General features: G+C 39.1%; 1 protein-coding gene across 1 annotated transcript in view; it reads left to right on the forward strand.

Annotated features, from left to right (window-relative positions):
* The window catches only part of LOC118279161 (ATP-dependent RNA helicase DHX30-like), a 30,475-nt gene extending 5,815 nt beyond the window's left edge, over positions 1-24,660 (forward strand). The window contains exons 7-22 of the mRNA XM_035598703.2: positions 200-344; positions 6,633-6,828; positions 7,150-7,267; positions 7,826-7,982; positions 8,748-8,907; positions 9,596-9,750; positions 10,417-10,580; positions 11,036-11,116; positions 11,435-11,507; positions 12,084-12,220; positions 13,547-13,735; positions 14,589-14,753; positions 15,436-15,637; positions 16,392-16,584; positions 17,504-17,571; positions 24,402-24,660. Of these exons, the coding sequence (XP_035454596.2) occupies positions 200-344; positions 6,633-6,828; positions 7,150-7,267; positions 7,826-7,982; positions 8,748-8,907; positions 9,596-9,750; positions 10,417-10,580; positions 11,036-11,116; positions 11,435-11,507; positions 12,084-12,220; positions 13,547-13,735; positions 14,589-14,753; positions 15,436-15,637; positions 16,392-16,584; positions 17,504-17,571; positions 24,402-24,624 (2,426 nt within the window). The 3' untranslated portion in view covers positions 24,625-24,660. The remainder of the gene's footprint in view (positions 1-199; positions 345-6,632; positions 6,829-7,149; positions 7,268-7,825; positions 7,983-8,747; positions 8,908-9,595; positions 9,751-10,416; positions 10,581-11,035; positions 11,117-11,434; positions 11,508-12,083; positions 12,221-13,546; positions 13,736-14,588; positions 14,754-15,435; positions 15,638-16,391; positions 16,585-17,503; positions 17,572-24,401) is intronic.
* The last annotated feature ends 1,090 nt before the right edge of the window (positions 24,661-25,750 follow it).

Below are 25,750 nucleotides of genomic sequence, written 5' to 3' on the forward strand. Positions count from 1 at the left end.
TTAATTACTATTAATTACAATGTAAATGTGTTTTATGTATGTGTGCAATAAAGTATAAATAAATAAAAAAATATTATAAATAGACAGAATATTTGTAATAGTCTGTTGATATGATGTGATGTGATATGACAATCTCTGCCTATCCCTTCAGGGATTAAAAGTCGTTTAACTATATAAATATTTATGTTTATTAATACAGAATTAAAACAGCACGTCCACCCAGTATACGGTAGGAATGTGCCGCCACCAACAAAAGCCGCCCTGGAGAGACGGGACCGCGCCCTCACTCGCAAGTTCAAAGCGTACGATGAAGACCTCACTCCGTTACCCATTGATGAGTATCGGTGAGTCTATTTTATTATCTTTCCTTCCTTTTTTTTTTCTTCTCTAATATTATTAGAGATCTCTTATTATCTTCTGATTTATTTTGTTGCTGGATCTAAGACAGCCATTCATTTCGCTGGGACGCGTCGGTCTTCAAATTTTTACGCGCGTTTAAACTGCACTTTTTGACTGCACGGTTGGCGCGGTGGCTGGGCAACTGGTTGCCGTGCAACGTGTAGCGGGTTCGATTCCCGCACGGAGCAACTCTTTCTGTGATCCATGAATTGTTGTTTCGGGTCTGGGTGTCATGTGTATGTGAAATTGTATGTTTGTAAACGCACCCACGACACAGGAGAAAATCCTAGTGTGGGGCAAAGTTTTTTTAAAAAAAAAAAACAAGCTTTTGACCACATTCACAGTATAAATAATTCCACGGACCCCTATCAAAATATATCTTAACATTTAGTAAAGAAAACAAGCTAATTTATAATTTATTGAAAAATCACTTTTATTACTTAATAGTATTATTGGAACTACTCTTATCGGTGCAATGTACCAATCAGAAACAAAAAATGTAATAACTGCCCTGCTAAGAAACTCTGTCCAGTTTAGTCTTTGTTCAATTAACTCATGTTTTGTGACTGTTTTTTAACTGACCTACTGCGGACCCCTGGTACACATGCTACGGACCCCCTAGGGGTCCATGGACCCCACTTTAAGAAACCCTGATCTTAAGTTATGGTAGATTAAGTACTATCCACGACGCGTCATTTGATGAAAGCATGCATCCTAAAATTTTTGTTTTACAATGTTGGTGCTATTACAAACATACAATTTCACATACACATGACAACCAGACCCGGAACAACAATCTGGATGGATCACATAAAGAGTTGCTCCGTACGGGAAACGAATCTGCTACACGTTGCACGTTAAAGATTGCCTAAACTATTTTGGGATAGGCCGGTAAACCAGCAGACGGATCATCTGATGGTAAGCAATCGCCCCCACCCATTGCCACCCGACTGATTTATATTAAGGGTGAGTGACGCAACGTTGCCGCGTCTTGGACAGCATTTGTACCAAAATCTGTAACATTCAAATTAAGGTTATAGAAAATAATATCTACACGCTAAATACTTAAATGTAAAATACATTTTTTTTTAACGTCACGCCTTTTATCCTCGAAAGGTAGGCAGAGTAATGCCACTGCACAATGTACACCCACTTTTCACCAATTGTTTTATAAGTCCCATGTATTAGGGGTGAGCCCTAACTTATTTCCCTTATATTCCCATATACCGGACACAATTCCAGACTCCGTGTTACCAATGAGAAATTTTCGAAAATCCAAAAAAAACAGCCCAGTAATTTTTTACCATACATGGGATTCGAACCCGAGACCTCTAGCCCAGCAGTTGCAATTGTGACCACTCGACTAACGAGGCAGTCTCAGTTAAAATAAGATAGTTATAGAAAAAATATATATATATAATAATAATATACCTATAGAATAAAATTGAAATAAAAAAATAATCTAACAACATTCTGACGTCACCCCAAATACTACGTCACACCACATTACGTATACACCCATCACTACGTAACAACCACACACACACACTTACAAAACACGAACTCTGTCCTCGAACTCTCAAAACCCAATCTTGTCCCGATTACAAAAACCTTGTGCCCGTTACCTACTTCCCTGTCGAAGTAACCTCGTTGTCCCATAACCGACAATAAATAACCTTGGGACCTGAATACGCGGCCGCGACCTCCTCCCGTGCCCTCGAAACCCCGAGATTGACCTTGAGTTCTATTCTGTGACCTTCCAAACGACTGTCGGTACAGATTAGTTTATTTCGAGTTCATAATGTAGGTCGTTTGTTAGGGAAGTTTGAAATACATTTGTGGTAATATTTTGTAGTAAATTAGTGTTTTAAGTTAGTTATATGGGATTATGACTGTTATTACATAAGTAAATAAGGTTAATTTCGCATTACCGCAGCTAATATACCGGATTTATTATTAATCCTATTGTGATAATGCCAAATATCGGTAACTTTCCAAGTTCTTTTAAAGTTAAAATCGTTATAATACCTATTATATGCGATAGCTGGGCATTTTTCGGATTTTCGAAAATTTCACGGAGTCTGAAAACGTGTCCGGTATATGGCAATAGGATCACCACGGACTTACAACATAAAATGGTGAAATGTGTGTGTACATTGGCATTATGTGCCATAATATGCACCTCTGCCTACCCTTTTGGGGATAAAAGGCGTGACGTTATAAAAATAATGTCAACCAGCTTCACCATAATCATATACATACGGGGAAAATGATTCGCAATATTTTTGGGTTCTCCATTTTTTTTGTACGCGGGAAAACGAATACACATTCTGTATAATAAGGAAGTAAAATTTGTTCACCAAAAATACCGATTTTCTATGACTAAGTAACAAAAGTGGCTTAATTTTTTGAATAAAGGAAAAAGTATTGTTTGGGCGTTTCCTCAATTCTTTGGTTTTTCTCATAATTTAAATTACTATTAATCAGTACTTCTAGCCTCCAAATATGTAGGTATATCTCCTTATAAGAAGATTTACTGTTATCTCTAGCGTTGGCAGATGGCTTGGACATCACAGCTCAAGGAGCTGTTTTCCGGGTCCTGGTAAATGTGTAATCTCTTCACTTCTTAATGCAAAGTACATTTGCAACTAAATAAAATATTTTTTCTTTACGATACACGAAATTTTATAGTTTAACTAGCTTCTGCCAGCGGCTTTCCTCGCTCATCATCATCAGACCATAATCTACCCCGTTTGAAATGTCATCTCGTTCCTTTCAGCCGTTTTAACGTGATGGAAAGAGTTACGAGTTGTGACAGATATTCTCTTCTACCATTACAACACTTTTTTTTGAGGGAGGAAAGTCATCTAATATCTTCTCCCGTCTCAGGCGAGGCGAGTATTACACCACGCTATTGTCTGGAAGAGTTAAAAAATATTCCTTAAAAATATCTAAAAACTTTCCTTTGTAACCGCTCATCTTTTAAACCATTCCAAGGCCATTGAAAGTGTTAAGTGAACGGCATTATAACCTCAATACACCATCTTGTAGATACCGCGACCTCCTTTCATCAGTTAACTCGACGACCAAAGAGTTTCTATGCCACTTTCAAACTTAGAATGCATGTTTTCGAAAGTGTGGCGCTGCAAGCGTTTATGGAGCAGTTAAATGCATTTTAAACGTATGACCTATATTTGTTAAGAATTTAAATGATATTTTGTTTGTTATTACTTGTGTTATACTTAAATTTTTCGACAATTCATATGACAAATGCGCTTTTGGGCGTTTATATTAAAAGTGTATGTAGACAGTGGTGACTTTTAGACTAGAACAAAAAATAATACGTGATTTTTTTTTTTTGGAATTGGGCTGGAACTCATTAAAACTCATAAAGAAAGTATAATATATATTTACAATTGCTTAAACTTTAATACGTAGATTAAATAAAAATAAAAATTAAGACTAAAATTTTTACAATTTAAAATTAATTCATTCATAAATAGGTAATGTGTAAAAAATACATAAAATAAAATTGACTACAAATGTCACATAATAATCTAGTTACTAGATGTTACAGCAAATAATGTACATCTCTACTTGTCCGTTTTCAAAACAAAACGCGTGATATTATTAGGGACTACACAACACACACATTTATTCTATACATACATAAAACACGCACACTCTAACACCTACGTCACACGGCTCGACGACACAACAATGGTTTGACGTCATTTGCGTCACGAACGAAATCGAAAGTCAAATGAAATCGACAGTTTCACTCTCGATTTCTACAGTCAGCTGTCAACTGTCAGCTGTCACTACGTCACAGCGACGTATCGCATACGTCACGTTCAGATAGAACGGTCTTTCACGATCACTCTCGGTTTCGTTGCTGCCAAACTTTCGCGGTACGTCATTGTGACGTGTAATAAGTAAAAGTATCGAATGTATTTTGTGAAACTGTAACTTTTCGATTTGTTTTGGTATTTTCTCTAGAAAATGCCATTTCACTGAGCTATATTTTTATAATAACTATCATGGACTCTTCATCATGTCATTGTTTGTTATTGTCTGTTAAATTCTTTCCCAATTTATAATGAAGCTTTGCCAAATATCATGCAAAGATTGTATTCAAACTATTTAGGAATTCAATAATATATTATAATGTTCGTACTGTTGATACGTGGTTAAAACCTATCTCATCATCCAGCATCCCCACCATTGGGGCAATTCCAATGCCTACAACAGCTGTCACTACGTCAGTATGACGTATCGTCGAGATAGGATGGCCTTGGCCACAATCACTCTCGATTTCGTTGCTGCCAAACTTTCGCTATACGTCATTGTGACGTGTGATTTTTAGTGAGAGTGAAATTGCCACGCCTCTGTCGCCTTTCATCTATCGCTGGGGTAGACTAACGTTGTAGATTTTACGGTGAACGTTTAGGTAAATCAATTAATCTTGTATTTCAGCGCCTCGAAGAATTAACCTGAAGTCTTTACAAAATGATAAATGAGACTTTACACGTAGTATAATATCAGAACGCAAGACAATGTGTTTTCTATTGTGTCTTATATACCGGTATACAAGCGGGTTATGTGCAAATATGCTAAAAAAATTACCGTTACACGTCAGCTCCAAAATATTACTAAAGACAATTCTATGTTTAGAGAATCGGCTCTCAGAGTCTCAGCTTCCCTTAGACAACTCTGTAGTTGTCTTATGAAGAAGACTTGATTCTATTCTGCCATTCAGTTTCACTCTCAATAGCTATCATCTGTCTCTACGTCACACGTAACTGACGTATCGTGTACGTCGCGTAGACTTTCTTGATCACTCTCGTTTTCGTTGCTGCCAAACTTTCACAGTACAATCATACGTCACTGTGACGTGTAAGTAAGAGTGTTCGAGATATTCGGTGGTCGTGGGTTTAAAGTAGGACGTTTGAAGATGTCTTCTAATATCTACGTACTGGCTACTCTCGCGCGGTTTCATCCGCTGATTTGTCTCTTCTCAATTGAGTAGCAAACCGTTTCACCACCAATGATTTTCCTTGTTTCCCTGTTTTCCTGCTTTTCTTTTGAATTTGCTCCTCACGGAGAGCGAGACCTTTCCATCGAATGCAAAACCGTGGAAATCGGTTCGTGCGTTCTGGAGTTATAACTCCAGTCGTTATAGCGTCAGGAAGGAAAACCCGACAAATTTTTATATTACCTATAGATAAACTTCCTTGATTTACGCTCAATTTCAATAACCTATCTACATATCTGTAGATTTGCTTACTAGAGATAGTATTTTGATATAAGCTCCATAGAAAAAGTAAGCAAAGCAAAGCAAATCTACAGATAGATAGATTATTGAAACTGGCCGTTAATGGACAATCGTGGGATACAACAACATGTAATAATGTTTCAATTCGAAGCACCGATTTGCGCCTCTAACCAATTTGATGATTGATAAATTCCCATTTGATGATTTCTCCATAAAAAACCCAAACAAAGTATTCAGCTTTAAACTTAAAATGTAAATCTAAACTAATTAGATTCAAATATAACCAATGAGTTGATTGTATGACTCAGACGAGCGTAAAATGACGCAAATGCGGGTAAAACGTGCGACCCATGGTATGACCAAAAGCGCGTAAACGCGCGTTCTAAATACGTCGTATGATGGGAACAATGAGTGTGCTAAATATGCACATTTCCAAGTTTGTCGTATAACAAAGTCGCGCGTTATAAATACGTGGTGTGATAAGGATGTGCGTAATCTAACTTATTCTTAAATCGCTTATTCATAGAGTCTAGAATGTAATGTATTCTGCGTGTCTTCAAGGCCCAAGTGAATACGTAGGTTATATTACTTTATTCATAATTTAACTACAATATATAAAGTTAACACTAAATCGTCTACATGATTTTTAAATTACATTTCTATAAAGCAAAATAAAATCTAATACAATTAATCCAAACACAAATACATTACTTACAAATCTCTCAATTAAAATTACAGTTAGGTAAAATAAATCAATTTCCCAATTAATTTAAAAATACTTAATTAAAATTCTTTATAATTATGTATTTAAATAACACTTCAGGTTGTTCATGTGTCGGCGTTAAGTACTAGGCCGCATTATCGCTTACAATACAATCAGACGAGAGCAGGCCAAACGCCGATCCTTTTCCAATTTAAAAAGAAATGTGTATAATTTATCCTTTCTACAATTTTCCAGGGACCAAATAATATCGACGTTAGAACAGAATAGGGTGGCAGTGATAGTTGGTGCCGCCGGTTGTGGCAAGTCGACGCGCGCGCCGGCCGCCATACTGCGGCATTATGGGGCAACTACTAGCGCTATAGTGTCTGAACCGCGACGCGTAGCTGCCATGGGATTGGCGGAGAGAGTGGCTAGCGAATTGGGGGAAGAGGTATGTAGTAAGAAATGTTTTGAATGAGATTCTTTAGGGGTCATTTCTTGTGATATATTTATTTCTATAGATGGGCTACAAAATAGCCCAACATGGCTTTGCAAGTCAATATATTGCTTCCATACATTATGATGATAATTGAGGTGCAAGTAAAAATTAAGCAGTTTTCCAACTAGATCAAGAGTCGAGGAGAAACATTGGATGTAATGGTGAATTGTTTTGTGAAAGCCCAAGGACCCCAAAAAGGTCTAAAGTGCCTTTTGTTCAGCAGTTGCCATTTTAATAATGAAGAATTTGCTCATGGCTTGCTTTATCTTACAGGTAGGAGAATCAATAGGTTATCAAGTTAGACTGCACTCGAAACCACCGAAGCCGCCTGGAGGGTCGATCCTGTACTGCACGTCAGGAGTCCTGCTGCGAAGGTTGCAGGCCAATCCAGGTACGGAAGTGTAACAGCATATCGCTTGCCACTTATCCACCATGGATCATTAGTTCCAGAGATTCCCCTACATACAAACTTACAAACTTTACCTCTTTATAATATTAGTATAGATAACCAAAAATACACGTGCCTTCTACAGTCATACATGCAACGTCACGCCTTTTACCCCCGAAGGGGTAGGCAGATGTACACATTACGGCACGTAATGCCGCTATACAATGTACACCCACTCTTCACCATTTGTGTTATAAGTCCCATGTAATAGGGGGTGAGCCTATTGCCATATACTGGGCAAGATTCCAGACTCCGTGCTACTACTGAGAAATTTTCGAATAACCGAAAAAATGTCCAATAATACTTTGCCCGACCCAAGAATAAAACCCGATACCCCTTTTCCGGTAATCGCACCAGCGACCAACGAGGCAGTCTTCGCACTTCTTCAGTCTTCTGTCTAAGATCTAATCTAAGACTACTGTCTTAGCCTTCTACCACAGAGTCCTCCAATAAAAATTAAACCTTCCACGCACATAAATAGAGTTCAATCTCCCATTCCAGGTTTAGAAGGCTGTACCCACGTGATAATAGACGAGGCCCACGAGCGTGACGTGAACACTGACGTCACGCTACTGCTGCTGAAGCGGGCGTTGGACATCAATCCGACGCTCAAAGTGATCATCATGAGCGCTACTCTCGATACTGGGGTGTTTACTAAGTAAGTTTTATTTTATACTAGCTACTTCCTCGCGGTTTCACCCGCTCTGCTCAGCTCCTATTGGTCATAGCGTGATGTTTTATAGCCTATCCTTCCTCGGTAAATAGACTATCCAACACAATCATTATTGAGATTGGACCAGTAGTTTCGAAGATTAGCGCGTTCAAACAAACAAACAATCAAACAAACAATTCTTCAGCTTTATAATATTAGTATAGATACATCTAAAAGTACTTAAAGAGTTGAACCCGTTGTATAATCTCTTGGCGGGCTAAACACACTTTACCTGATTTAAATGAAAGTCCATTGTTGAAAATAATAATTGTGACAATGAGAATAATAATGTATTGTAAATTAATAGACTAGACAATCGGCTAAGCATCACCGCTTCATGGTAGATATACCACCCACTCGCACACTTCGCTTCAAGCTTCCTTGTGCGAACTGCTAGGAGTGGAATTCTTTGCCGGAGTCTGTGTTTCCTGATGGGTATAACCTGAGTGTCTTCAAAGTCCGAGTGAATAGGTTGCTTATGGGCAGACATGCTCCATCGTAGGCCGCATCATCACTTACCATCAGGCGAGGTAACGGCCAAACGTCGAATTTTGAGAACGCACGGCGGATTTGATTGCTGGATACGAACTGAATTGATAGGTACATTCATTACGCTGCATAAAATGTTGATTTTAAATGTGTACGATAACATCTTACACCCATAGAGACTTATAGGCTGATGATGTTATTGTTTATTATTATCTTCCACAGATATTTCAACGAATGCCCTATAGTGGAAGTCCCAGGTCGTACGTTCCCTGTAGAAGTCTCATATCTAGAAGATATACAAAAGAGGTTTGGTTTAACCCTCCCGTATACTACTGAGATGTCTAACAAGGAGGATGGGAGACCACAGGTGAAATGTCAAGAGGTAACTATACTGGATTTAACTCTTATTTTTTTTATAAATCGTAACCCCACACTAGGATTTTCTCCTGTATTTTTTTAACATGACCTGAAAATAGTCGAGTTCCCCGTCGAACAGTTTGTTTAATAAGCCTATAATACAATAATTAATTTCTTACGAATACTTCTAATTCTTGTATCGTCATAAAACCTAATGTAAGTAGGTATGTTCTTAGTATCGAAGACTAGAACAAGATCTTTAGGATTATATTCCTATTGTTTTTCCGCTAGAGATGTGCTATGAGACGTTGTTATGGATACGTCTGGCTTCCACCTATGATATTCATTGGTTCCCATAGCTTAGCACTGGTGGAAACGGACTCAGCTAAGCTATGTTTTTATATGGAAAGATGTGTGCTATGGATGACTTCCCTGCTATCGATACATCGCATACTCAAGCTGCGCATCTTCCTCACACAGCTTAGTATCAGTGGAAACGGTCACATAGTTTCACAGCTTAGCTATTACATCTTCGTAGCATAGCTACATAGTACATAGCACACCCTAAGCTTGGTACTTTCCCACTCGCCTCTCCCTTGGCGAGAGAAGACATTGGATGATTGTCCCCCTTTTAAAAAAAATACCTTGTTATTTCCTAATACTGCCTATACCTACTATCAAATCTATTTACATTTATCTTGCTATCATTTCAGGTAGCAGAATTAATAAAAGCAGTAGACAAAAAAGAGAAGGAAGGCGCAATACTAGTGTTTCTCCCGGGTTGGTCTGAGATTAAACTGACAAAACAATTGCTTGACGAACACTATGGACAGTCTTCTATGCATATGATATTGCCTGTGCATTCTAGGTAAGTGAGATTTAAGTTTTTATATCTAAATCTGAAGAAAATTGTCTCGTTTCTACTGATGCATGTGAGTTCATCATGGTTCACTGGCTCGATCTCTAAGTCCAAAGGAAGTTTTTACATCAGTATCTTCTCTTTCCCTTCCTAGTCAAGTTTTATTTCAATAATAAAGGTTTTTATGCAATATTCAAAACAATTTTAATTTAATTTGAATAAATATCTTTAAATACTTTAAATATTAAAACCTATATTAAGTGTGGGAGAGCCATGCTTCGGCACGAACGGGCCGGCTCGACCGGAGTGATACCACGGCCTCACAGAAAACCGACGTGAAACAACGCTTACGTTGTGTGAATGAGGCCCAATTACCCTCCTTCCCAATCCCCGATTCCCCAACAACTCTTAAATTCCTAACCCCCAAAAGACCGGCAATGAATTTGTAATGCCTCAGGTGTTTTAGTTGTCCATGGACGGCGGGGATTGCTTACCATCAAGTGATCCGTCTGCTCGTTTACCGGCGGATAAAACAGAAGAAGAAAAGTTAAAAATATTTTCCACACACATTTAACTCTTTATACAAACTTAATATCACATATAACTGCTTGCTTAATGTGATTGTTCGCAAAATATAATTGATTTTTATACCATCCTTACTTTCCTATTTTCCAGGTTATCGACAACAGACCAAGCGAAAATGTTCGCGACGCCGTCCCCGGGTATTCGCAAAATAGTGCTAGCTACTAATGTAGCGGAGACCTCTATCACTATACCTGATGTAGTGTACGTGATCGACAGTGGAGCTCATAAGGAGAATAGAATCAAAGATGGGACTGGTACGTATGTGGTAGTTTGGTCTACGCTAGGATTTTCTCCTGTGTCGTAAGTGCGTTTACGCGCGTTTTAGCGCGTTCGGTGCTCTGATTGGCCGGCTTGAATAAATCAACCAATCAGAGTGTTAAACGCGCTCTCGTTTGGTAAACTCATAATAAGGGCATTGATTATGGCCACATTGTCTTGATTGTGACAATAGGCTCGTTTGCAAAGCAATAACATCTGTATATCATGTGGACATAACTATCTGTAAAATCGGGTTTGTTTGGTCTTAGGAAGTAATTTTGACCGAAACTTTTAAACTAAAGAAAAACTAATGTACACTTCCAGATTCCTATTGATACCTACCTTACCTATAGGATTTGGATCAGAGTTACCCCAGTGGGTTAAAATAACCCAAATTTACCCGGTATGTAGTTAAACTGCCCTTAAATAAAATGTTATGTGTATATTACAGGTACAGCAAGCTTGGAAACAGTGTGGGTGTCCTTAGCAGGCGCTAAACAAAGGACAGGTCGAGCCGGGAGAGTACAACCAGGTATGTTCATAAAGAATATATTTTTGACGTCACAACTGTGTGGCTAGCGGGTAACTGGGGCTCCCGGCTTGAAAAGCAGCAGTAGTAATTGTGGTTTTAGTCAGTACGAGTCCGACTCTCCCTGTCGCTTCGCCTAAGGTGGGAGAAGTCATTGCCTCCTCAAAAAATTTTTAATCATCAATGGAGAAAAGCTCTGTCAGTTTCGAGTCACAGAGGGACTCTTCATCAACGTCGGCATTCGGCGACGTCGCGCAGCCTACTCGGACACGCGCTGTTGAAAGTCACCGTAATCTTGTAAACATTCCTGAATTGTTTCAGGCCACTGTTACAGAATGTATTCCAAAGAAAAAGAGGCTGACTTCGTACCGCATACTACACCAGAAATATTGAGGTAAGACCCGGGTCCCTTGCTTAAAAAAAGATTTCTATTCTGAAGTAAACATACTTGTGAATTTTATCAATACTATTTTACAGACTTCGGCAACCGATATCATTTGCTCAGTAGTTGCAATTAATCAACTACAGTACGTTCCTAGCAACCACATTTAATTAACAAAAAAACACGGTTTACTCATGTAAATTAATGGAGAAAAGCTCTACTAGTTTCGAGTCACAGTACTCTTTACCTAGGCTGTGCGACGTCGCCGCGTCCGCTGCTCATGATGAAGAGTCTCTCTGTGACTGGAAACTAATAAACCGTGATTTTCAGTTGATTTAGTATGTCTCACGATAGTTATCTATAATATAAAAATAAGTCGCGTTTCCTTCCTGACGCTATAACTCCAGAAAACACGAACCGATTTCAACGGTTTTGCATTCGTTGGAAACGTCTCGGGCTCCGTTAGCAAAGAACATTGGTGGCGGAACGGAGTTCGCCGGGTTTACTAGTCTATTATAAAAATCATTATTTAATGGGATTTTTCTTCTTTTCAGAACCATTATTTAAGTTTATTTATCTTATTTCCAGAATTCCCCTCGTCCAAACAGTATTAGATTGTAAATCGTACGCTCCGCACGAGAAGATCGCCAGCTTCCTGTCACAGCTGCCGGAGCCGCCGTCCGACAAGTCGATACGGTTCGCTGTCAATGATCTCGTGGAATTGGGTGAGATTTTCTATTATATATGAATATATTAATATGAGAATAGGAGGTCTCTGGCACGATTTGCGTGTCAGAAAATAATTACACACACACGAACGTCACGCCTTTTATCCCCAAAGGGGAAGGCAGAGGTGCACATTACAACATGTAATGCTGATATACAATGTACACCCACTTTTCACCATTTGTGTTATAAGTCCCGTGTAATAGGAGGTGAGCCTATTGCCATATACTGGGCACAATTTCAGACTCTGTTACTACTGAGTTATCTAAAAACCGAAAAAAAACCTGTAATTCTTTGCCCGACACCCGAGACCCCCTGTCCAGCAGTCACACTTACGACCATTGGACCAATAGGGCAGTCAAATCCACGATTGTATAATAAATAGTTAATAAACTATGAGTTCCACTCTTGGATTTGTGCGTCTTCCTGGAGTCTTCTACCTTTTTATGACTGCGTGGTTGGCGCAGTGGCTGGGCAACTGGCTGCCGCGCCACGTGTAGCGGGTGTGTTGTGTGATCCACAAATTGTTGTTTCGGATCTGGGTGTCATGTGTATGTGAAATTGTATGTTTGTTAACGCACCCACGACGCAAGAATCAGTGTGAGTCAATGTTTTTCCAGAAACTCAGTAGATGCCCGATATATGATAAGTTGAACCCCTATCACACGGGACCCATAACATAAACTGGTAAAAGGTTGATGTGACATTATATATGTGCATCTCTGCCTATTTCTTCAGAGATTAAAAGGCCGATTTTGAGAGAGTAGAAACTATCAATTGATTTCTCCCGCCTCGGGTAAAGCAAAAATGAGTCTTAGACTCTTACTGACTAAAAACCCATTACCGACCTTAATCCAAAGCGGGGCCACGTTAGCAAAACCATATAATATTATGGCGACTTTACCCGCAACTCTGATGGGGAAGTATATACCCACGTGTTTTAAATCAATTAATTAATATCTATAACTAGCTACTTCCGCGCGGTTTCACCCGCTCTGCTTGGCTCCTATTGGTCATAGCGTGATGTTTTATAGCCTATAGCCTTCCTCGATAAATGCGCTATCCAACACAAAAATAATTATTCAAATCGGACCAGTAGTTCTGGAGATTAGCGCGTTCAAACAAACAAACAAACTCTTCAGCTTTATAATATTAAATTAATAACTAGCGACCCGCCCCGGCTTCGCACAGGTGCAATGCTGATATACTAAATACGCTACAGAAAACTGTGAACGTTGTTTATAAAAAAACATAGCGGCCCGCTCCGGCTTTGCACGGGTTTAAAATATGTATCTCTACTCACTGAAAAAATAATGTTGTTACAGGCGCCCTAACCCCCTCGGAACAGTTGACCCGGCTCGGCAGTATCCTATCCTCCGTATCCCTCCACCCTCGCCTGGCCCACAGCGTGCTACAATCTACAATACTGGGCAACGTAGTAGCAGCCACGTACATGGCGGCGCATTGTTCCACGCATACCGAGCTGTTCTGGAACGCTGCTGATAGGAGGGATGGTGAGTTAATCAATCTATCTATAATATAAAAATAAGTCGGGTTTTCCTTCCTGACGATATAACTCCAGAACGCACGAACCGATTTCTACGGTTTTGCATTCGTTGGAAAGGTCTCGGGCTCCGTGAGGTTTATAAGCAAAGAAAATTCAAGAGAAAAGCAGGAAAACAGAGAAAATCATTGGTGGCGAAACGGAGTTCGCCGGGTTTGCTAGTTAGTTAATAATGGCCAATTTCAATAACCTATCTATCTATAGATTTATATAGAGATAGTATTTTGACATAAGCTCCATACAAAATGTGTCAAAATTCTATCTCTAGTAGGCAAATGTACAGATAGATAGGTTATTGGAATTGGCCGTAAACCTTCAACAGTTTTCTATTGGCAATCAAATTGTCAATAGAAAACTGTTGAAGGCAAATACTTAACTGCTGCTAACATCAGTCACCGGTGACCACTACGGCGTTCAATGAGGTAAGGGAACCTATGTGTAAAGTACTCTAAGATAGTCCGACCAGGCGAGTTAATCATGCTTGATCGCCTTCAATCGTGTGCAAAATTCGCTCATGTGATGTATTATGTTGTGTTTAGCACCATCTACCGGTATGTCTTCGTACTAAGTAGTTACTGTACTAATAATAATTATGAAACTGAAGTCTTGCTCCATCCAGTGAATGGAGCACTGATGAATTAAAACACAGCGTGTTTTAATTAAAAACATTGGTGAAATACATGAGTCTTATAATCTATTATTTACAATTTTCAAATCTACAACCATTTATTTACCATATTAAATAGATTTAAAATAATCCAAAAACACTTAACTGAAACTGAACATAACCGTTTCTTTTACAGAAATCCGCGAGATAAAACGTAGTTACAGTCAGACTTCCGACTACGGCGCCCTCTACTGGATACAAGAGGAGTTTGACAGAATATCGCAGGAGAGTGGCAGGGAAGGTTCTGACAAGTACTGTGAGAAGTACGGACTTAGAGGAGACAGACTTGCTTATATTAGATGTAAGTACTTAATTTTTACGTCCGATTTGGTTCCCGGGGCGGGCAAAGTATTACTAGGTTTTTTTCGATTTTTCGAAAATTTCTCAGTAGTAGCACGGAGTCTGGAATTGTGTCCAGTATATGATAATAGACTCACTCCCTATTACGTGGGACTTATAACACATATAGTGAAAATTGGGGTGTACATTGTATAGCGGCATTACGTGCCGTAATGAGCACCTTTGCCTACCCTTTCGGGGATAAAAGGCGTGACGTTATATAGTACTTAATTTTTAAAAGCCGACAAAGTACTAATTATTACTTTCTGGTGTTGCGGGTGTCCATAGGTGGCGCTGATCGCTTCTCATCAAGTGATCCGCCTGCTCGGCGCTAGTATGGCAACTCAAGACTACGAAATTTGTTTTTAAAGTTTGCGCTGTGTTTTGTTGATTCATTGCAACCGGCCAATCACCGAACGCGGTCTCGTTTCTACCACATGAAACGTAAAACAAAACTCGTACTAATACTAATTCTATGTTTAATATCAAAAAAAAACTAAAAAATATTACTTTATTGTAACTTTCGTGAGACATACTAAATTAATTATTATGTTATCGGCTCCTCGTCAAACATTTACGTGAGTAAGCCAATAACATAATAATTAAAATATTACTGGAATAAAACAATAATCCCTTTCTTCCAGCCCTAGCCTACCTCCACCTAGAACAGATACTCAACACCTCAATAATAGCCCCCACGACTGAAGCTGAAGAATTGAACCGGTTCTCCGACATTGACGAGTTGCTGTGTGGCTCACTGATCGCCGGCGCTGATGCTTTGCTTACCACGAGGAAGCATGTCAAGACTAAGGGGAAACTGAAGACTGTTGTTGATGTTGTTACTAGGTAAGTAAAATTATCTTGAGGTGAATGACATGTCCTAGTGGCCCGGAGGTTTAAAACGCCCATTTCTCAAGCATGAGGGTGCGGGATCAAAACATTAAACATGAAGTATCACTGTGACTTTTCGGTGTTAAGGTAAGCATCCACAGGCCCGCATCGCACGCATCGTATGACGTGGACGCAGTTGTATGTGTTTCTATACAAGACAAACTAAAATCCGTTGCGTGCGATGCGTACAATGCGGGCCTGAGGACGCTTACCTTTATATGTGCTTTCTATGATTATTTAGTCACTACAGACAAACGGTGAAAGAAAACATGGGAAGAACGATGTTTTCGGCTTACTCACGTAACTGTTTGACGAAAAACGGCGATTGTGGCGGAATGCTGCTCATCAATATGAGCGTGGGGTGAAATTGGTCGAGTTCCACGTCAAAAAGTTGCGTGTAACAGTTGCGTACGGATAACATTTTTTTATGGAATAAGCTGGTAAACAACCAGACGGATTACCTGATGGACACTTGAAACACCAGAGGCGTTATAAGTGCGTTGCCGGCCTTTTGGGGGTTAGGAATTTAGGGGTTGTTGGGGTATGGGGGATCGGTACGATTGGGAAGGGGGATAATTGGGCCTCCGGTAACCTCATTGACACAACGCAAGCGTTGTTTCACGTCGGTTTTCTGTGAGGCAGTGCTATCACTCTGACACTCACACATAATAATTAATTAACAAACATTAAAATGTTTCTTCCACCCCAGCACAGGCGACCGAGCCCACATAGGCACAGAGAGCGTGAACTACAACGTGAGCAAACAGCCCCACTCCCGCCCGCATCTACTGGCGTACTTCGGCGGCACTCACTCCGTGGAGAGGAGGGCACTCGTCGTCTATAGAACGTGTCTCGTCCCACCACATACACCCTTGTTGTTCTGTCTTGGAGATGTTAAAAAGGTGAGTGCAATTAATTCGTAAGGTCCGTACTCACATACGGTATTACTCGATCGAGCTAAACTGTTGAGTAAAACCCATGGCGTGGGCTTTCGTCACATTCAGCATTAATCTATCGAGTGAGGCGCGCCGTGCAGTATTTACCGAACAGTTTGAGCCAAAGGATGTCTATGGAACATAGTAAACGATGAAAGATCGACGACTCGCTTCGAGTAGGTTCGAAGGAAATTACTTTCATTTAATTCCATCGAGCTAGCTCGATGCGAGCCATCGAACTGTGAGTTTTGCGGTCCACACGTTGATTTTTACTCGACTTCGAGTAAAACTATCGAGTAATACCGTATGTGAGTACGGACCATAAAATAACTGAACAACGCTTTTAATTATGTGTCCTCGTCATAAGGAGAAATGGACATATCTAAAGAGCTGAAACTTAATATGTTTCTTAATAAATTTTACGTTATATCGTGCTATCTTTGTCATTTTATAAAGAGTTATCATTTTATAAGAGTTATGTTAGCCACAGGTCTATTCTTGAGAGCGTCTTAAAATTTAGTGTTATTTGAGTACTTTAGTATATTTTTTTTTATTGAACATTTTATGCTGTTAAACGAGCATACGGATCACCTGATGGTAAGCAATCGCCGCCGCCCATAGACACTTGAGTTGCGACGTCGCTGCGTCTGAATGTACATAAGTAAACCGTGACTTTTAGTAAATTTTGATGTTGATATAATTTTAGGGAGTCCCAAATTGAGATTTTTACCTCTTAACCATAATTTTAAGGAAAACCCAATGAACATTAACTGTAAAAAAACACAAACACGGGTAAAATAATTGGAAAATTTGACAGGATAATAATATTTGGAAATATCCGTTTTATAGAGGTACCTAATTAAAAAAATGTCCTTATGTGTGACAGGAAGAAAATGGCGACACCACAATGCTGACTTTGCCGAAACATCACCTGCACATTCATGTACCAAACAGGTAAATATGAATTTTATAATCTAATTTAACAAAACTAAGTAAAAAAGGATTTATTTCGGGTTTTAAAAAAATCTCAGTAGTAGCACGTTGACTGCACAGTTGGCACGGTGGCTGGTCAACTGGTTACCGTGCAACGTATCGCGGGTTCGACCCCGCACGGAACAACTCTTTGTGTGATGCACAGATTGTTGTTCCGGTCTGGGTGGGTGTCATGTGTATACGAAATCGTATGTTTGTAAATGCACCCACGACACAGAAGAAAATCCTAATGTGGGGCAACGTTTAAAAAAAAAGCACGGAGTTTGGATTGTGCCCAGTATATGGCAATAGGTTCATCCCCTATATATAATCCCATGTAGGGACATATATTTTAATGGTGAAAAGTTGTTGTACATTGTATAGAGCGAAATTACGTGCCGTAATGTGCACCTCTGTTTTGAGTTATGCGGTCCATTGATTTTTACTCGACTTCAAGTACAACTATCGAGTAATACCGTATGTTAGTACGGACGGACCATAAGAGTCTGACACTCCCTTTCGCCTCAACCAGATCGGAGATATTTGATGGTCCCCCCCCTCCCCTTCATAAAAAGTGAAACTATATAGGGTGACGGGTAATTATTGAAGGATATTTATTTAAACACGTGATTGTACTCATGATTGCAAACAACTTTCCGAAAGAAACTTTTTGTATACTCATTAGTTTTATTTTTATCACAATTAAATAACATTATACACAATTAAATATCCTTCACTAATTACCAGTCACCCAATATACAGGTCGCTTCAACCAGCCGGGATGGGCTTCGATGGGCTCATCGAAGATATATTTAAAGTAATATATTTAAAATACATATATATTTAAAGTTTTCCATAACTTCGCCGCGTCGTTTGGTCAGCCAAATGCCTTGTTTACCTACAACAAAAATTAATACCCGAAAGTCCCTAAACTCATTGCCTACATAAATAAAATATTTCCCTACAGTGAAAATACGTTATGTACCTACGTATGTATGTGGTATTATTGGGTCTCCCCGGAATTTGCATGTACAGATTGAGCTATACATAACCAATTTAACATGGTCTCGCTTTGTATGATGCTTAAGCACATTCGAAGATCAGTTTATACTGGTTTTCGTATGTGTACCTAGTACCTTCCTATAATAAATAGGTTAAAAGGTAACAATACTCATTAGGTACTGTTTTCATTTTAGGTAAAGTACCTACGTTATATGGTACTTTCCAACTGGCTTTTACCAATAGTTTGGGTTTTGGTAATAGGTACTTTCTTTTTAATGTCGAAAATATGTTTTTCATTAATTTTGTTTGAAATTGCAGATTGTATTATGACAGTTGTGACGTTATTTTATTGTGTCAAATGTCATACCTATTGTGTCAAATGTCACACCTATTGTGTCAAATATCATACTTATTGCGTCAAATATCATATTTATTTCATTTTTACACCCTGGCTCCACTTGTCCGTGGTCGCCACAACGTAGTTTTCAATATATTTTTTATGACATGCCCATTTGTTAATGACATTTAGAGAGGTGGTATTGGTTATAAAATACGTATACTTAAAATTTTTTATATTAGTTAGGGATTTAAGAGTTGCTGGGGATTGTGAAAATGGGGAATTGGGCCTCTGGTAATCTCACTCACACAACGAAACAAACATGGCTCTCCCACCCTTTTTAAACCAAAAATAACCTATTTGTTAGCCTAAATTCCAGAAGGTACCTAACCGAAGCTACGGACTACTCTGGAGCTGCGGACTACCTAGCGGGTTTACCGGGGCTCCAGCTCGAAAAGCAGGAGTAGGAACGGGGTGGTTTTTAGTCAGAAACAGTCTGACACTCCCTCCCGTCTTGCCCAAGGCGGGAGAACTCATTGGATAATTTTTCCCCACAAAAAAAAGACAGTACCTAAGCTTAGTGGTTTTACATGACACGATAAAGTTCCTGGATCAGGCTGTAATTGGATTATCCTTTTGTATAGGTAGGTATGGCATCGAATTCACTATCAGTATACCACTGCTACCACTCGTACGAAACATACCTAATTGGGGAAAAGTAAATGTTTGGTACATTTCACATTTAAACCACAGTTTTATCTATTCCTGTAAATTAAAAGTTTAAAATAGCTGTAGGCACATAGGTATAAAAATAAATACATTTCCATGTAAAAAGGGCTTGGTACTTTTGTTTTTAGTTTAACAAGATCGAAAGTCCGTGTTCGATGCTCTGATTGGCCGGCTCGAATAAACCAACCGAGAGCCGAGCGCGTTCTCGTTTCGATTACTTTAAACGTGAAGCAAACTCGTACGAAGGGTACTGATTGGCTTTCTAAGATGAACCATCCAATCAGAGTGCCGAAAACAGAGTGCCCTAATACAAACTCGTACTAAGCTATCAAGTGTGTAGACCTCCTCAACTACCGGTAGTAGTGCTTTCCTACCTCCGCTGTTGATCTATAAATATCAACAACAACATCAACATATTATTATTAACAACTCGCTTTGCCCGCGGCTTCCCTCACTCCATTTTATTAAGATTAAGGGTTTGGAACAGATTCTCAAAAAAAAATGCTCGATTTTTTTTGATAATGACTAAAAATTTTTTGATCAGCTTTCTCTCTTACGAAATTACGAAATGCTCCATGCAAACATCAAAATGGGAAGTTAGAAAGATACGAAAAAGTAGACGAAAGAAAGAAATAAAACATATTTACTAAGCACCGGTCACAATGCACCAAAAAAAATTTTTTTCCAACCTGAGTAAACATACTAAATGTGACGACACACGACTCGATTAGTAGAACAGCCAAAATCCCGGATTACCTATGTACTTATATTTAATATTTAATTTTAATAAATTTGATTGTCACTCCCCCTCCTTTTTTAAAGGTTTAATTCTAATAAAGATTGACCCCACCCCCTCCTAGAGCTCGATCTCTCGCCTAGAGCGAGGCGAGAGGGAGTATCAGACTCTTACTGGCTAAAAACCAACCTGTTCTTACTCCTGCTTTTCGGAGCCCCCAGTAAACCCGCTAGATAGTCGCAGCTCCGGGGTACTCCCCATTCAGAAAATTATCTAAATCGTATTACCTATATGTACATATATGGTCCACGTTCAAAAACATCTATCTATAAGTATAACCGTAAGAGGAAAACGCGGGGACATCCGGAGTTATCCGAATTGAAACGGATAACCTCGAAACAAATGATTCGACGAATTGATTTTAAAGGAAATATAATAAAATGGTATTTTGTTTATCATTCAAATAGGAATCATGACGGGGTATAGTTTGAAATTCTATTTAGTCCATCAGTTTAGGTATTAAATAATACGAACGCATTTTCATTTTGCCATATAAGGTAACGTTTTTAGATAAAACGAATCAAAGTTTAGTAGTGGGAGCAAATACGTCAATTCTACGTATAAAACGTACCTAGAAGTGACGTGAAACGGCATTTTAAATCAATATATCTTCGAAAATATTTGTTTCCGTGAGAAAATAAAAAATACGTGTCTAATGTTTTAAAATAATCTACAAGACGGACATAGAAATAAGGAAAACATCGTGAGGAAACCTGGGCTTATAATTTCTAATTATAAGTTTGCAATCGCCAACGCGCATTGAGCAAGCGTGATGAATTAATCACCCCTTCTGTGTAAGAAGAGGCCTTTGGTCAGCAATGGCCACTTATAGGCTGTTGATGTATGTATGTATTGTGTAACTTGAATAGGCCGGCTTGACCGGGGAAGTTCTCTTTCACAGAATACCAATAATAGGTACTACGTTTCTTCTGATAAGTGAGAATTCCCAATGTTCAATTGCACCATCCATTTCGTCCCTGGAAAAGATGGTGAAATCAGGCAGTTTCCCACATAGTGTGCAACGCATTATAAGCCTATGATACCATACCATGATGTTGCAACCTTACTTTAGCTATGGTGACCGGACCATCTAGATCGTAAGCTGTTACTAAAAAACTTTGAGTTTCGGTAATCTTCATCACGCCCTCGGTTGAATCCATACTTTTAAGGACACTGTATAAGATTGAGATCCCTTTAAGTGTGGGAAAGCCATGCGTCGGCACGAATGGGCCGGCTCGACCGAAGTGATACCACGATCTCACAGAAAACCGACGTGAAACAACGCTTGTTTCGTTGTGTGAATGAGGTTACCGGAGGCCCAATTTTCCCAATCCCCGATTCCCCAACAACCCTTAAATTCCTCACCTCCAAAAGGCCGGCAACGCACTTGTAACGCCTCTGGTCCTCTGGTGTTTCGGGTGTCCATGGGCGGCGGCGATTGCTTACCATCAGGTGATCCGTCTACTCGTTTACCGGCTTATAACATAAAAAACCAAAAACAAAATTCGCTACAGGCCCCTCAGTCGATTATTCCCCCACTACCGATAGCAGCATTAAAACCTTTTTATCCTTGGTTTTTACCTTGGATTTCCCCATCATTTACCTTGCTCCAGTATAAAAATATTCACGTTACACGTATTTTTGTATAATTGATAAAAAATATAAAACAAAGCTGTACATACGGCTATACAAAACCAGTTTATTGTGGTCTCGCTTTGTTTGATCTCTTCGCACATTCGACGGTCAGTTTATACTGGTTTGTTTAGCTTGCTGCATGGACCTATACATAACCAGTTTATCGTGTCTCGCTTTGGTTTTTTTTTTTTTATGAAACTCGCCGATAACCAAGCAGACGTATCACCTGATGGTAAGCAATCGCCACCGCCTATGGACACTTGAAACACCAGAGGCGTTACAAGTGCGTTGCCAGCTTTTTGGGATTTAGGAATTTAAGGGTTGTTGTGGAATCGGGAATTAGATTGGGAAGGGGGGTAATTGGGCCTTCGGTAACCTCACTCACACAACGCAAGCGTTGTTTCACGTCGGTTTTCTGTGAGGCCGTGGTATCACTACGGTCGAGCCGGCCCATTCGTGCCGAAGCATGGCTCTCCCACACTTTGTATGATCTTTACACACATTCGACGGTCAGTTTATACTGGTTCTGTATAGCTTCATGTGTTACTATTGGACGTGTTTTAGAGCCCGCATCATGCCACAAGTTCCGTGATTCCGGTTTCTTGGTACCTGTATGACGTGTGCAGCGTCATATGTATTTATGTTGATTTTATTTGAAAACAAATAATAATGGACTTTGACCTTTAGCAATACGTAAATTGTAACGTCATGTTTATCTCGTCTCGTTTCCTCGTATACTTTGAATTAGGTTTTGACGTTGTACAACTACATAGTTTGCTTCTTTTGTTTATTTAGACGGCTTCGTCATCAACGTCTATTTAGGTAAGATAAAATAGTGATTCCCATGCTTCGGTACGTTTCGTTGTGTGAGTGAGGTTACTGGAGGCCAATTACCTCCCTCCCCAATCTTTGCAATCCTCGATTCCCCAAACAACCCCTTAAATTCCTAACCCCCAAAAAGCCGACAACGCACTTGTCGGGTGTCTATTGGCGGCGCCGATTGGCTACCATCAGATGACCCGTTTACTAGTTTACCGGTTTATATATTTAAAAAATGATTTTTTTACTAACAAGGGTATCGTCGTATCCGTCTCTAAACATCAACAGTACATTAATACTAATTTCAAACTCCATACCGAAGTTTTAATATAACTTTTGTGAGACATTATCGGCTTACTCACGTAACTGTGTGCCGCATGAGCCTCTAGCATGGCTTGCAACTAGTTGAGTTCCTCGTCAAACAGTGACGTGAGTATGCCGGTAACATAATAATTAATCCATACCGAAACTCAATCAAAAACCCAAAGACACTCTGTCCAAACCCCCACTATCAAAAAACTAACATTGCTACTCAATCAAAATTACCCAGGATCACGGAACAAACAATAATATATTCTATTTCGTCATATAAAAATCTAATTTCCCGTACCATTGAACAATGAACAATGGTCGTACTTTATCAGCTGTTTATTGAGAGAATGGGGGTAATACCTAAGTATCCCCAATTACGATAGCATGGAACGGGCAAACCCAGGCTTGAGGAAAAGATTTCTAAATTATTTAGTTACTACTTTTTTTTTGTTTTGTGCCTTAGGATATTCTTTGAAAACATGCTAAATCATGATTTTAATAGGATACCTTTTTTAATGGGGGGAAAAATCGTCCAATGGTTTCTCCCAACTTAGGTGTTAGGAGTTGATACTCCCTTTCACGGGGTGGTTTTTAATCAGTAAGAGTCATCAGACTCTACCGTACCTACTCCTGCTTTGAGCCGGAGCCCCGGTAACCCGTTAGGTAGTCCGCAGCTCCGGATCAGGCATCAGCCCTACTGGTTTCCATCTGTGGTAATGGGATTCCTACGTCGGCCAACGTGTAGACGGTATCATTTGATGGTAAGCAATTAGCGCCGCCCATGGATACCCGCAAAACCAGAATTGTAACGAGTAAGATCGAGGATTGGGGAAATTGGTGAGGGCAGAATTTTTGCCTCCGGTAACCTCCTCATGTAGCCATTACGGCAGAGGTGCACATTACGGCACGAACTACCACTGTACAATGTACACCCACTTTTCACCATTTGTGTTATAAAGGCCCATGTAATAAAGGGTGAGCCAAACAATTCCAGACTGCGTGCTACTACTGAGATTTATTTTTAAACCAAAAAAAAAAAATACAGTAATACTTTGCCAGACCCCTGACCCAGCAGTCGTACTTGCAAACACTAGACCAATACAGTAAAAAAGACCTTAAAGAAATCAGCAATAAAGTTCACATTCAAACTACACCGTATTAACTCTTACTTCTTTGTTGCAGCCAAGCTGATAGCCTGTTGAAACTACGAGAAATGCTTTGGAAGACATTTGAGTACCACATAGAAAGGGATTTACAGACTCTCGACTTTAATGACCACGAAATAGTGTCGAAATTCAAAGTACGGCTTGTCAAGACTATTGGGAGGGTACTTGTGGAAGCACATAAGCAGTATATTGAGGGCAAATCTGTGGTTGGAGAACTTAGTGATGTTGAATTTAGATAAAATATAAAAAAAGTCTAAATAAAGAAGGTTTTTTAATTTTCCTTTTATTTTTTATACAGTAGCATAATTATAAAATCTCCTGCCTCATTGGACGAGTGGTCGTAAGTGTGACTCCCGGGTCGGGCGAAGTATTGCTGGGCTCTTTTCGGATTTTCGAAAATTTCTCAGTAGTAGCATGGAGCATGGAATAAATAATTGTAATTCGATTTTGGCTTACAAAGGCTTACAGTGGCGGTAGGTAATAGGGAAAAAATATATATATATTTAAGATTTATCTTAATTTCGAACTTGAGACACTTGAACTACCTAATTCAGTTTTTTACCGACTTCAAAAAAAGGAAGAGGTACTCAGTTCGGATTATTGTTTTTTTTTATGCAACTCAATTTTGACGTTTCAGAAGTGCCCAATTAAGGATTATTAAAGAAATACATACAAATACAATGCTTTCACTTTTTTATTAGCAATTAGTAGCTTCTGCATATGTCCAGTAGTAGAAACGTGATCCCATGCATGTACCTCTATGTATTTCACACATAATGTAGGTACACACACAGTTTCGACGCAAAAGGAAATTTATATCAAACATAGCTCATATTTATTTCCGCGACAAACACACAGACGTAGCTCCGGGTTTTGACTAACAATTACCTATGTGTTTATAAAACAAAGTCGTACGTGTAATGTTAGACGTTCATTCATGGAGTTTAATGAATTATCCGTTCTAGGTAAACATGCTAGATAACATGTGAACCATTTTCTTTGTCGTCTAAGGACCCGCCCAGCCCCATTTGTTTGTTGCGCTGCGTTGCAAGGATGTGATGAGGCATCTCATAAAAAATATTACTACCACTAAGACTAGGAAAAAAATAGAAAGTTTAAAAAATACTAATCCAACTAATTAGTCAATGATTTCTGTTTGAATACAATTGGTTTCATTGATTACCTATAGGAAACGATGCACCGGACAAGAAGTGAGACGTCGCTCTAAATTATTAATTTTAACAATTATTTAAAAAACAGTGTAAAGAAAGTTGTAAAAATTGAGATATCATTTTATTATAACTTTCGTGAAACATACAAAATTAATTATTATGTTATCGTCTTACTCACATACACATGAATAGT

The sequence above is a fragment of the Spodoptera frugiperda genome, chromosome 14 (genome assembly GCF_023101765.2).
Source record: "Spodoptera frugiperda isolate SF20-4 chromosome 14, AGI-APGP_CSIRO_Sfru_2.0, whole genome shotgun sequence".
NCBI lineage: Eukaryota > Metazoa > Arthropoda > Insecta > Lepidoptera > Noctuidae > Spodoptera > Spodoptera frugiperda.